General features: G+C 53.6%; 1 protein-coding gene across 9 annotated transcripts in view; it reads left to right on the forward strand.

The window, feature by feature from the left end:
- The first annotated feature begins 834 nt into the window (after positions 1-834).
- The window catches only part of CRTC1 (CREB regulated transcription coactivator 1), a 104,093-nt gene continuing 91,010 nt past the window's right edge, over positions 835-13,917 (forward strand). For all 9 annotated transcript variants that reach the window (XM_035286335.3, XM_035286338.3, XM_035286340.3 and 6 more), the window contains exon 1: positions 835-1,019. In XM_035286335.3, the coding sequence (XP_035142226.1) occupies positions 894-1,019 (126 nt within the window). In that variant the 5' untranslated portion in view covers positions 835-893. The remainder of the gene's footprint in view (positions 1,020-13,917) is intronic.

Here is a 13,917-nt window from a genome sequence, read left to right on the forward strand (position 1 = left end):
GGAGGAGGAAGTTGCAGTGAGCGGAGATTTGCCACTGCACTCCAGCCTGGGCAACAAGGGTGAAACTCTGTCTCAAGGAAAAAAAAAGTCACTAAGGGCAACCGCCAGGTTTATGGACTGAGGGGCCAACTGCAGGGTTCAGGTCTTAGCTAAGATAACTTCCCGGTTCCCTGTTCGTGGTGGCTGCAGGAGCCTCCCTCCTTAACGTCCTCCTCTGGCTGGCCACTGGTCTTATTCACATCACATTTATCTCCATCTGAAAAGTTCTTTGTTATTTGTATGTTATCTCTGCCCCTCTCTGACTGTACACTCCATAAGGGCAGGGACCACGTCTGCTTGTTCACGCCTGTACCCCAGGTTGTCTGGCACATACTAGGTGCTCAGTAAATATTCCTTGAATGAATGAATGCATGAATGACCAACGCCCTAGTCTGTTTTCAGAGCTTTTAGTTCAAACCCAAGTTCAACCTCGGGGTGCTACCAACCTTCAGGGGGGTGCCTGGCCCCACCCTTGTGAATTGGGAGGGTCTGGGTCAGGCCGTCTCCCTCTTGGGGGCTCCAGTGCCCCAGCCGGTTCGCGGTCCTTGTCCAACAGCCAGGCGGCCGCTGTCCAGCGGGCCAGGAGGCGGATCACTGCGCCGGCGCTGAAATTTCCACTGGCACCCGGCTACCCTCCCCGCTGGCCCGGCGCGCGCCGCCGGGGAGCGCGCATGCGCCTTCGCCCCCGCGCTGCGCGCCGCTCCTGTGCGCCTGCGCCGCGCTCACAACCACCAGCGCGCTTGCGCACTGCTCGCCGCCCGTGAGCCCAGCCGGCGCTTGCGCGGTGGCGCGGGCGAGTGGGGGGGCGAGGAGGTGGAGGAGGAGGAGGAGGAGGAGGAGGCGGCGGCGAGAAGATGGCGACTTCGAACAATCCGCGGAAATTCAGCGAGAAGATCGCGCTGCACAATCAGAAGCAGGCGGAGGAGACGGCGGCCTTCGAGGAGGTCATGAAGGACCTGAGCCTGACGCGGGCCGCGCGGGTAAGGGGGCTGCCCGCGCCGACCCTTCAGGGCCGGCGGAGGGAGGGAGGGGGCGCGTGTCCGGCGTGTGCACGGGGCGGGTGGGGGGGCGCGCGGCGGGGGCGGGGCGCGCGCGGCGGGGGCGGGGCTTGGCACGGCCCGAGGGGGACAGGTGTCCCCACGCCCCGGGCGTCGTGGGCGGGACAGGTAGCCCCACATCATCCATACCTGATGGGGTACAGGTGCCACACATCACTGCTCCCCGGAGGAGATTGGGGCCTGTACATCATTACTATTAGGAGGGAACAGGTGCCAGGACCTCGTTGCTACCTGCAGGGGACAGGTGTCCCTACATCACTGCTACCCAAGGAGGACAGGTGCCCCACATCATTACTACCTGGAAGGGGCAGGTGCCCCCTCATCATTGCTACATGGGGGTCAGGATGACACAGGTGTATGAGCTGGATGCTTCTTGCAAGCACCATTGGTACCTGGAGGTGAGGGTGCAAGTGCCCCCGCATCCTTGCTACATGGGAGGGACGGATGCCCTCCCATCCTTGCTACCTGAGGGAGACCGGTGTCTCTACATCATTGTTACCTGTGCCTTTACTCCCTGGCTGTTGAAGGGGGAACACATGTCCTCACTTGCAGACCCGAGGTGGAACAGGGATCACTCCCTCTTGGACAGCTGAGAGAATGGTCAGATCCTGTCTCCTGGGGGGGTCTAGAGGGGGGCCAAGAAGGCAGATTGTGCTCAGTTCTGGAACTTGGAGTGGAGACAGCTGCCCCTTCTCCGTGTAGCCCATATGGTGGGGACCAGGTGATGTTCCTCCCAGTGGAACAGGGGACGCTGACCACAGATGGCCCCTGCCCTCTCAGGACCAGGGAGGAGGGCGAGGTCTACCTCAGGTAGCTGGGTGCATTTGTTGCGTGTAGGGACAGGCCAGCTTCTGCCAGGCTTCTGGCTGGCAGAGCAGATACCCTGCAAATCTCACCTGGGAAGTTGCTGTGGGCCAGGAGCAGTGGCTTGATTGGGGCTGGTGTCTGAGCATGGCAAGGCAGCTGAGCTCCTCCAGCCTCAGTTTCTTCCCTTGTCAAGCATTCTAGCAAGACCTTCCTCCTGGGTCAAGGCGGTGAGCACACTTTGCAAAGGTGTTGCTGAATCTCCACGTTGTTCTTGCAGTGTGGTGAGACCTCTCTCCTGTACCCTGGGGCCTTGAGGAGGATTTGGGTGGGCTTTGCAGGCACCCATATTCTGGTTTCTGGATTCGGCCCCTGATGTGATTGGCTCAGGTAGACTTAACCTCAGTCTCCGATTCCTCAGGTAGCGCTTTCAGGTTGCCTTATTTCCTAACTTGTTGTTTGTTCTCTGAGACATTGTAACCTTGTAGACTAGGATTTGTGTCTTCATTTCTCTGTCAGTAATGATTGGGTGCTTGCTGTCAGCCAGATACTGCTTTAGGCATGCACATCTGTCCCTGCAACTCCGAGCAGCTACATTCTTGCTCAGGATGTAGAGAAAGAGATGGCTGGTGGTTGAATGAATGAATGAATGAATGAAAAACAGTAAGAAGATGGCAGTATGCCGTGGCTAACGCCTATAATCCCAACACTTTGAAAGGCTGAGGCAGGCAGAGCACCTGAGGTCAGGAGTTTGAGACCAGCTTGGCCAACATGGTGAAACCCCATCTCTACTAAAAATATGAAAATTAGCTGGGCATGGTGGTAGGCGCCTATAATCCCAGCTACTCGGGAGGCTGAGGCAGGAGAATCACCTGAACCTGGGAGGTGGAGGTTGCAGTGAGCCGAGATCACACCACTGCACTCCAGCCTGGTCGACAAGAGTGAAACTCCGTCTCAAAAACAAAAGAAAAGAAGAAGAAAACGCGCAGCTTGAGCCTCCTTCCACGTGAATATCCCCCGCATATCAGGGCTCCTGAGGCAGGAGTGGCCACTTCTGGTCTCCAGTACATGGTGTGGGCTAGCATGCAGTTGGTGTCAAATGTTTGCAGCGTGACCGAGAGAAATGGGTCACAGTAGTTTCATGGGTGTCATCATGATTGGAAGTTCAGTTTCTGCCTGGGGTTGGACATAGATTATTGTTTGTTGAAAAGATCGCTTTAAAGTAACAGCTTTATTGAGATATGATTCCCACATCATACAATTTACTTGTTTAAAGTGTGTAGTTTGGTGGTTTTTAGTCAATTCACAGAGTTGTGCAACCGTCGCTGTTTTGTAATTCCAGAACATTTTTTGTCCACCCAAAAAGAAACCCCATCCCCATTAACAGTCACTCCCCATTTCCCCTCCCCCAGCCCCTGGCAACCACTGAGTGGTCTTCTGTTGCTGTGGGTTTGCCTATTCTGGGCATTTTGCATAAAAGGAATCATTAACACGTGGCGTTTGTGACGGGCTCATCTCTATAATATCACGGATCAGTGCTTTGTTCCTTTTTATGGTCAAGTAATATTCCATTGTATCGATATGTTGTATTTGTTTATCCACTCAACGATCAATGAATTTAGAAAAAATAGGCCGGGCGCGGTGGCTCACGCCTGTAATCCCAGCACTCGCTGCAGGCCGAGGCGGGTGGATCACGAGGTCAAGAGATCGACACCCTCCTGGTCAACAAGGTGAAACCCCGTCTCTACTAAAAATACAAAAATTAGCTGGGCATGGTGGCGCGTGCCTGTAGTCCCAGCTACTTGTGGGGCTGAGGCAGGAGAATTAGCTGGGCACGGTGGTGCGTGCCTGTAATCCCAGCTACTCGGGAGGCTGAGGCAGGAGAATTGCTTGAACCCAGGAGGCGGAGGTTGCGGTGAGCCGAGATTGTGCCATTGCACTCCATTCTGTGTAACAACAGTGAAACTCTGTCTCAAAAAAAAAAAAAAAAAAAAAGGCTGCGCATGGTGGCTCATGCCTGTAATCCCAGCACTTTGGAAGGCCCAGGTGGGTGGATCACCTGAGGTCAGGAGTTCGAGACCAGCCTGGTCAACATGGTGAAACCCTGTCTCTCCTAAAAATACAAAAATTAGTTGGGCGTGGTGGTGCATGCCTGTAATCCCAGCTACTTGTGGGGCTGAGGCAGGAGAATCACTTGAATCCAGGAGGCAGGGTTTGGGGTGAGCTGAGATCATGCCACTATACTCCAGCTTGGGCAACAGAGTGAGACTCTGTCTCAAAAGAAGGCTGGGAGTGGTGGCTCACGCCCGTGATCCCAGCACTTTGGGAGGCCGAGGCGGGCCGATCACGAGGTCAGGAGATCGAGACCAGCCTGGCCTACATGGTGAAACCCTGTCTCTACTAAAAATACAAAAATTAGCCAGGCGTGGTGGCATGCGCCTGTAATCTCAGCGACTTGGGAGTCTGAGGCAGGAGAATGGCTTGAACCTGGGAAGCAGAGGTTGCAGTGAGCTGAGGTCGTGCCATGGCACTCCAGCCTGGGGGACAAGAGTGAGACTGTCTCAAGGAAAAAAAAAAAGGAAAAGATTCTGAAGATACGCAGATGGCAGTTCTTTCAGCCCTGAAAGATGGTTTTCATTTCCCGTCTTCCTCAGCTCCTGGGGTCAGAGGAGCAGGGGCTCTGGGCAGAGGTGAGCCTGCACTCGATTTTTAGACAAAAAGCGGTGTTCTCTATCTGGGGCAGGGGGACTTCTGTCCCCAGGGGACTCTTGGTGACGTCTGGAGACATTTTGGGTCATTGTGATTAGGGGGTGCTCCTAATCCTGTGGGTGGAGGAGGGGATGCCGCCCAGCACCCTGCAGTGCACTGTATGGCCCCACCATGTGGAGCATCTGGCCCCAGATGTCGGCAGTGCCGAGGCTGAGAAACTCTTTTTTTTTTCTTTTGAGACAGACTCTCGGTCTGTCACCCAGGCTAGCGTGCAGTGGCCCCATATTGGTTCACTGCAGCTTCTGCCTCCTGGGTTCAAGCTGTTCTCCTGCCTCACCCTCCCGAATAGCTGGGATTACAGGTACTTGCCACTACACCTGGCTAATTTTTGTATTTTTCGTAGAGACAGGGTTTCACTGTGTTGCCCAGGTTGGTCTCAAACTCCTGACCTCAAGTGATCCAGCTGCCACGGCCTCCCAAATTGCTGGGATTACAGGTGTGAGCCGCTATGCCCAGCCAAGTCTGAGAAACTTGATTAGAGGTGTCACAGTGACGTGGACCAGGATGTGAGCTTTGCACCTGGGCAGGTAGAGTTCCATCCTTTGCACCCACCTGAATGGCTGTGCCATCTCTGGGCAGGCTGCGAGCAGGGTGGGCAAGCTTATTCCCAGCTTGACTGGCCACTCACAGGTCAAGTGGCATGTCCACAGTGCCCGGAGCAGAATGAACCTACATGATGCAGGCTTCCCTTCTGCCCTCCCTCTGTGGCTGCATCCATGGCACGCTGCCTCCTCAGACTCTAGACACCAGGGGTTGGCCCGCACCTGCAGCCAGGTGAGGCATGGCCCAGTCAGCACCTGCTCCTCTCCTGTGAATTCCAAAGGACGGTATGTCACTCAGGTGTCCGTTCACAGTCACCCCTGGTGATGGTACCTGTTGTGTCTTGTGGCCGTGGAAGGCCAGTCAGCAGATGTGTGGCTAGATGAGGACAAGGACCTCACCAGGGCACAAGCACCCAAGGGGCATGTTGGGTGGGGAGACAGCACATAAAGTCGGGAGACTGTTTGCAGGTCTTGGAGCCTAGGGGTGGGTGTGCGGGTGTTCCCTCCCGTTCTTAGGCTTGGGTCAGCATGACAGGCAGGGAAAGCTGTGGCACTCTGCTGTGTGAGTTTGGGTGGGTTTCTTAACCCCCCTGGGCCATAGAATCCCAACTTGTAAAGTTGGAGCAGTGTGTTCATGCCATCAAACGACAATTTTCATTGCTTGGCATGTCTCGGAGACTGTGGGGTGCTGGGGCTCCTGCATGGTACAGGGCATGCTGGGGCTGTGCTGTTGGGGGGTCAGCATGGTTTTAGGGGGCACGGGAGAAGGTGGCATACGCTGGGAGGGAAGTGGCACAGCCATGTTCTAGGAGCGGCTGGGACAGGGGCAATGTGGCATCCCGGAGAGAAGGGAAGAGCACTCCAGGTTGGGGACAGGCTCGGTCACAGCCCTGCAGCGGGAAGGACTTAGTGAGGTTGAGAATGGGTGGAAAGCAGGGAGGAGGTCAGGTGAGGCTGCAGGGGCTTGGATCTCCCCCAAGGGAGGGGCCCAGGAAACCTCCATGCTTGCTTTTTTTTCTTTTTTTTTTTGTGGTGGGGGCAGAGATTTGCTCTCGTTGCCCAGGCTGGAGTGCAATAGTGTGATCTCAGCTCGCTGCAACCTCCACCTCCCAGGTTCAAGTGATTCTCCTGCCTCAGCCTCCCGAGTAGCTGGGATTACAGGCTTCTGCTGCCATGCCTGGCTAATTTTTATATTTTTAGTAGAGACAGGGTTTCTCTATGTTGGTCAGGCTGGTCTCGGACTCCTGACCTCAGGTGTTCTGCCCACCTCGGCTTCCCACAGTGCTGAGATTACAGGTGTGAGCCACCCCGCCTGGCCCCGCTTGTTTTTGTAACAACTTTATTGAGATGGAATTCCCATGGTATTCTACCACCCAGTGGCTTTTAGTATATTCCCGTTCGCACAGCCAACACCAGGCAACTTGAGAACATTTTGTCCCCACAGAAGGAGACCCCGTCCCCATCAGCAGTGACTCCCTACTCCCCCGTGCCCAGCCCTGGCAGTCGCTAATCTGCTTTGCTTTTTTTTTGGAGACAGAGTCTCAACTCTGTCACCCAAGCTGGAATGCAATAGCATGATCTTGGCTCACTGTGACCTCTGCCTCCTGGGTTCAGGTGATTCTCCTGCCTCAGCCTCCTGAGTACCTGAGATTACAGGCAGTTGCCACCCTGTCAGCTAATTTTTGTATTTTTTAGTAGAGACAGGGTTTTGCCATATTGGGCAGGCTGATCTTGAACTCCTGACCTTAAGTGATCTGCCCACCTCGGCCTCCCAAAGTACTGGGATTACAGGAGTGAGCCACTACCTGGTTACTAATCTGCTTTCTGTCTTTATGGATTTGCCTGCTCTGGGCATTTCATATCAACAGAATTCTATACCGTGAAGCATATCCTGCACCGTGAGGCGTTTTGTGTCTGGCTTCTTTTACTTAGCATGGTGTTTTCAAGGCTCTAACTTGTATCAGTGCTTCATTTCTTTCTTTTCTTTTTCTTTGTTTTTTTTTTTTGAGACAGAGTCTTGCTCTGTCTCCCAGGCTGGAGTGCAGTGGCACCCTCTCAGCTCACTGCAACCTCTGCCTTCCGGGTTCAAGTGATTCTCCTGCCGCAGCCTCCCGAGTAGCTGGGATTACAGGCATGAGCCACCATGCGCTGCTGATTTTTGTTTTTTTTTTTTTGAGACGGAGTCTTGCTCTGTTGCCCAGGCTGGAGTGCAATGGCGTGCTCTCGGCTCACGGTAGCCTCCGCCTCCTGGGTTCAAGTAATTCTCCTGCCTCAGTCTCCCAGGTAGCTGGGATTACAGGTGTGTGCCACAATGCCCAGCTAATTTTTGTATTTTTAAGTAGAGACGGGGTTTCACCTTGTTGGTCAGGCTGGTCTTGAACCCCTGACCTTGTGCTCCGCCCCCCCCCCATCATCCCAAAGTGCTAGGATTACAGGCATGAGCCACCACGCCTGGCTTAATTTTTGTATTTTTGGTGGACACGAGGTTTCTACAAGTTGGCCAGGGTGGTCTTTAAGTCCTGACCTTAGGTGATCCACCAGACTTGGTCTCCCAAAGTGCTGAGATTACAGGCATGAGCCACCGTGCCCGGCCTTCATTTCTTTCTTTCTTTTTTTCTTCTTTTTTATTTATTTCTTAAAATTGATGGCATGGCTAGATGCAGTGGCTCATGCCTATAATCCCAACACTTTGGGAGGCCAAGGGGATGGGTGGATCACCTGAGGTCTGGAGTTCGAGACCAGCCTGACCAACATGGTGAAACCCCATATCTACTAAAAATACCAAAATTAGCTGGGTGTGGTGGTGGGTGCCTATAATCCTAATTACTTGAGAGGCTGAGGCAGGAGAATTGCTTGATCCCAGGAGGCGGAGGTTGCTGTGATCCGAGATTGTGCCACTGCACTCCAGCCTGGGTGACAGAGTGACACTGTCTCAAAAAAAAGAAAATTGATGGCCTTATATATACATAACATTTACCATTTCAACCTTTTTTAAGTATAAAATTCAGTGGCATCGGCCCCATTCCCAGTGTGGTGTACCGTCACCGGCGCGGCCCAGTAAGACTCAGCGTGGTATTCCATGGTGTGGATCTACTCCATTTTGTCCACTCATCTGTCCGTGAACACGGGTTGTTTCCACCTTTGTCTGTTGTGAGTCGTGCTGCCGTGGGCATCTGTGTCCATGTTTTGGGTGGATGTGCCTTCACTTCTCAGAGCATGCGCTGGGGATTGGAGTTGCTGGGTCCTTTGGTAGCTCTCCATTATCCATTCGAGGCTGCTGTGTGTCTTAGGAGGATGGCTGTGGCTCTGGGTGGGATGGGTGCGGTACGAGTGGCCGTTGCAGGCATCCAGGTCAGGGGGAGTGGTGGCTGCACAAGGGAGTGACCGGGAATGGGTCGACTTGGTGGTGTTTCTGTAGCAGAGCCACCCAGACATGTTGGAGGATCAGATATTTTGGGTGAGGGGAAGGGAGGGGGCGTGTCATCTGCCTGCCTGAGGCTCCTCCTTGACTGACATTGAGGACCTCAGGCAGCAGCATTCACATTTGCACAACCAACACCAGTCAACTTGAGGACATTCTGTCCCCTAAAAGGAGACCCCGTCCCCACTGGCAGTTACTCCCTACTCCTCCTCCCCCAGCCATGGCAGCCACTAATCTGCTTTTTTTTCTTTCTTTCTCTCTTTCTCTCGCTCTTTCTTTCTTTCTCTTCTTGCCTGCCTTCCCTTCCTTTTCCTTCTCTCATCTGAACTCTGTCACCCAGGCTGGAATGCAGTAGCACGATCTTGGCTCACTGCAATCTCTGCCTCCTGGGTTCAAGTGATATTCTCCTGCCTCAGCCTCCTGAGTAGCTGAGATTACAGGCAGGTGCCACCACGTCCAGCTAATTTTTATGTTTTAGTAGTGACAGGGTTTTGCCATATTGGGCAGGCCGATCCCGAACTCCTGACCTTAAATGATCCACCCACCTCGGGCTAGAAAATGTCTCCAGGCAAAGCAGTCACGGTGGCACGGCCAGGGCTGAAGGAGGGCACTCTCCTGCTCTTACCTACCCTGTGAAGCTGGTGGCTTTGCAGAGGCTGGAGTAAAACGGGCCCTTGGGCTGCAGGCACAGCACAGCAGTGGCTAGGTTAGCTGCGTGCCGAGCCCGCCCCCAGACCTGGCTTTGGCACCACTTGCTTCTATGCCAGCTGCTTCAGCTGTCTGGTGCCATCCGCAGTCTCCGTACATATGCCGGCCTCCCTGAGCTGCTGTGACCAGAAGGTGGGGCAAGCCACCCTCGTCCTCATCACTCCCCCGGCCCCTCCAAAAAGCGCAGCTGTCTCAGTACTCCCTGGGTTCTGAGCTGCACGCCCCGCAGCAGGCTGAATGGTGGCCCCTAAAAAACATCGGCTTCCTTCCTAGCCCCGTAATCTGTAAATGGGACCTTTATGGGGAAAAAAGGTCTCTGTAGATGTCATTAAGGTAAGGATCTGGAAATGAGATCACCCGGGGGGGTGGCTCTAGATCCAGTGCTACTGTCCTTAGGAGGGAAGAGTGGGCCGAGTGGTGCTGCGGGCCTTAATCCCAGTGCTTTGGGAGGCCGAGGCAGGCGGATTGTTTGCGCCCAGGAGTTTGAGGTTACAATGAGTTACGATCACTGCACCACCACTGCACTCCGGCCTCGGTGACAGGGTGAGATCCTGTCTCAAAAAAGAAAAAGAGGGGAACCAGGCATAGCGGCTCATGCCTGTAATCCCAACATTTTAAGAGGCTGAGGTGGGAGGATAACTTGAAGCCAGGAGTTTGAGACCAGCCTGGGCGACAAAGTGAGAACTTGTCTCTGTGGAAAAAATCTGTATTTCAGATTAGCCGGATGTGGTGGTGTGCGCCTGTAGTCCCAGCCACTGGGGAGGGTGAAGTGGGGGTCGAAAGAGTCCAAGGCTGTAGTGAGCCATGATCGCACCACTGCACTCCAGCTGGGGTGAAAGAGTGAGACCCTTTTCTCCAAAACAAATAAGAGAGAGACAGGAAAGGACACAGAGGCAGAGACTGGAGCGACATGGTCACAGGCCAAGGACTGCTGGGAGGCCCCAGAAGCTGGAAGGGATAGGAAGGGTCTTCTTCTGGAGCCTCTGGAGGGACTGTGACTCTGCCAGTGCCTTTTTTTTTTTTTTTTTCTGAGATGGAGTCTCGCTCTGTCACCCAGGTTGGAGTGCAGTGGTACGATCTCGGCTCACTGCAACCTCCTACTCCCGGGTTCAAGTGATCCTCTTGCCTCAGCCTCCTGAGTAACTGGGATTACAGGTGCCTGCCACCATGCCTCGCTGATTTTTATATTTTTAGTAGAGATGGTTTCACCATGTTGGCCAGGCTGATCTTGAACTCCTGGCCTCAAGTGATCCACCTGCGTCAGTCTCCCAAAGTGCTGGGATTACAGGTGTGAGCCGCTGCGCTGAGCCCAGTGCCTTGACTTTGGACTTTCGGCCTGCTGAATGGTAAGATAATTACTTTCTGTTGTTCATGCTCCTTACTTTGTGGTCATTTGTGACTTTAGCCAGTGGCCAGGACCCCCAGGCCTGCAGAGCCTGCAGCACCAGGTAATCTTGTGGACTCTGCATCAGGACAAGGCTCCGTCTGGACAGGGCTGCAGCTGTCTGCAGATGCACAAGTCCATCCTGCTCGGGCCAGCTCCGAAGGCTCTGTGTGGGGTTACCTCCGCGGCCCGAAGTGGACCCCTTCATTCAGCCCTTTTCAGGAGCGGGGGCCCTTGCTCTGCACTGAATAAGACAGAGGGAGACAGTAGGAGCAGGGCCCGGGGCAGAGGATCGGGACCACAGCTACCTCATGGTCAGGAGCCCAGCGAAGGGCTGGAATGCAAGGAGCTCGGTCTGTGGCATTTAGATTGTGTCCTAAGAGTGGGGGTGGGGAAGGAATGATCAGAGGCTTTTTGGAGAGGAAGTAAAATCGAGGATTCCTCTCCCTACTCAGTACCATTTGGCTGTCCTCTGACCCCAGATTCCTGGTGCTTACTTCAGTCAGGAGGTGACCTCTTTCCCATCTTGCAGATGGGGAGACTGAGACCCATGGTAGTGTCCTAGCTGGGAAGAGTCAGAGCTGGTTTTCAGCCCCAGAGTGCCCATGTGAACATTGCTGTGTCTGAAACCAGGAGTTAAAAAAAAAATGCTGAGTGTGGTGGCTCATGTCTGTGATCCTAGCACTTTGGGAGGCCGAGGTGGGCAGATCACCTGAGGTCAGGAGATTGAGATTGTCCTGGCCAACATGGTGAAACCCCGTCTCTACTAAAAATACAATAATTAGCTGGATGTGGTGGCTGGCGCCTGTAATTTCAGCTACTTGGGAGGCTGAGGCAGGAGAATTGCTTGAACCCAGGAGGCAGAGATTGTAGTGAGCCGAGATCCTGCCACTGCACTCCAGCCTGGTGACAGAGCGGGAACCCCATTTAAAAAAAAAAAAAATTTTTTTTTTTTTTTTTGAGACAGTGTCTTGCTCTGTCACCCAGGCTGGAGCACAGTGGTGTAATCACAGCTCACTGCAGCCTCAAATTCCTGGGCTTAAGCAATCCTCTTGCCTCAGTCTCTTAATAGCTGGGACCACTGGCATGTGCCACCACGCCGGCAAATTTTCTTTTTTTAAATTTTTTAAAAATTATTTTAATTTTTTTGGCAAATTTTCTTATTTTTTGTAGACACAGGGTTTTGCCATGTTGTCCAGGCTGGTCTCAAACTGCAGGGCTCAAGCAATCCACCTGCCTTGGCCTCCCAAAGTGTTGAGATTACCAATGTGAGCCACCATGCCTGGCCTGAAAATTTTAAATATTTATTTATTTATTTATTCCGAGATAGGATCTTGCTCTGTTTCCCAGGCTGGAGTGCAGTGATGTGATTGTGGCTCACACCATCCTTGAACTCCTAGGCTCAAGTGATCCTCCCATGTCAGCCTCTCAAGTAGCTGGGACGCCAGGTGTGCCCTACCATGCCCAGCTAACTTTTTGATTTTTTATTTTTTGTTGAGACCGGGATGTTACTATGTTGCCCAGGCTGATCTTGAACTCCTGGACCAAAGTGACCCTCTTGCCTCAGCCTCCCAAAATGTTGGGATTACAGGCATGAGCCACCACACCTTGTCCCAAAACAAGGAGTTAAAAACATGAACTAGAACCTTGTGCTTGGCAGAGCTCACAAGGCTCCACTGGGTTTCTCTTTGTGTGACTCAGTTGCCTGAACCAAGCTTCTTTCTCCTACAGCCTTGATCTTGGAAGCATCATTTCCTGTCATTAACCCTCATGGTCTTGGAGGCAGTGGCCAAGGGGCATTATCACTGTGAGACCTGAGGTTCTTCCCACATCTGTCAGCTCTAGGCAGAGTACCCACTTTCTCCGTGGCCAGCACAGCGCAAGTTTCTTTTTTTCTTCTCTTTTTTTTTTGAGACAGAGTCTCACTCTGTCACCCAGGCTGGAGTACAGTGGCACGATCTTGCTCACTGCAACCTCTGCCTCCCAGGTTCAAGTGATTCTCTTGCCTTAGCCTCCTGAGTAGCTGGGACTACAGGCGTCTGCCACCATGTGTAGCTAATTTTTTGTGTTTTTAGCTGAGATGGGTTTCACTGTGTTAACCAGGATGGTCTCAGTCTCCTGACCTTGTGATCTTCCCACCTCAGCCTCCCAAAGTGCTGGGATTACAGGCATGAGCCCAGCTTTTTTTTTGACACAGAGTTATACTTTTGTTGCCCAGGCTGGAATGCAGTGGCAGGCTCTCAGCTCACCGCAGCCTCCACTTCCTGGGTTCAAGCAATTCTTCTGCTTTAGCCTCCCAAGTAGCTGGGATTATAGGCATGTGACACCATGCCTGGCTAATTTTGTATTTTTAGTAGAGATGGGGTTTCACCATGTTTGCCAGGCTGGTCTTGAACTCCTGATGTCAAGTGATCCACCCACCTTGGCCTCCCAAAGTGCTGGGATTGCTGACGTGAGCCACCACGCCCGGCCTGGGGATTTCTTTTTAAATGGGCTCTGTAAAATGCCATATAGACAGTGCGGGTGGGCTCTGCCCTGGGAGAGACTGGCCTGAGCCCAGGGTCAGGGAAACATCAAAATCCGCAGCTTATTCCATGCAGAATGGGGGGTTCCCCTGGGGCCGATTCTGCACCTGGGGGTATTTGGCAACTTTTGAGGACATTTGTGGTTGTCATCACAGTGAATGGGGTGCTACTGGCATTGAGTGAGCAGAGACTGAGAATACTGCTCAACACTGCAGCACATGGGATGGCCCCCATGATGGGGAATTATCCAGCCCTGAGTATCAGCAGTGTCACGGACCACAAGCCCTTGGGTCAGGCCCTGCGTGTGCCAGGAGCTGGCAGGTGCAGAGGGGTGGGTGAGGGTCCTGGCTACATGAGATGGAAACCTGGATCCTGCAGTATGTGACTGCCCCAGGCAGCCGGTGGCATCCTCCCAGGTTCACAGAGGGGGAGACCGGCCTGGAGAGCGAAAGTCACAGCGCTGGAGTGGAGCGGCTGGCATCTGACCCAGGTTGGACTAAGCCCACAGTCTATGCGTTTCTGCTGTGTCACACAGTTCTGGAGTTAGCCAGCTGGCCAGGGTGGGCCAGGGTGGGCCAGGATGCTGGAAGCCTGTGTGTGGCGGAAGTACCCCTCAGAGCAGGTGCGGCAGCGGTTGGAGGGCCGGGAGCCAGGCTCTGCCATGTGG

The sequence above is a fragment of the Callithrix jacchus genome, chromosome 22, assembly GCF_049354715.1.
Source record: "Callithrix jacchus isolate 240 chromosome 22, calJac240_pri, whole genome shotgun sequence".
Taxonomy (NCBI): Eukaryota; Metazoa; Chordata; class Mammalia; order Primates; family Cebidae; genus Callithrix; species Callithrix jacchus.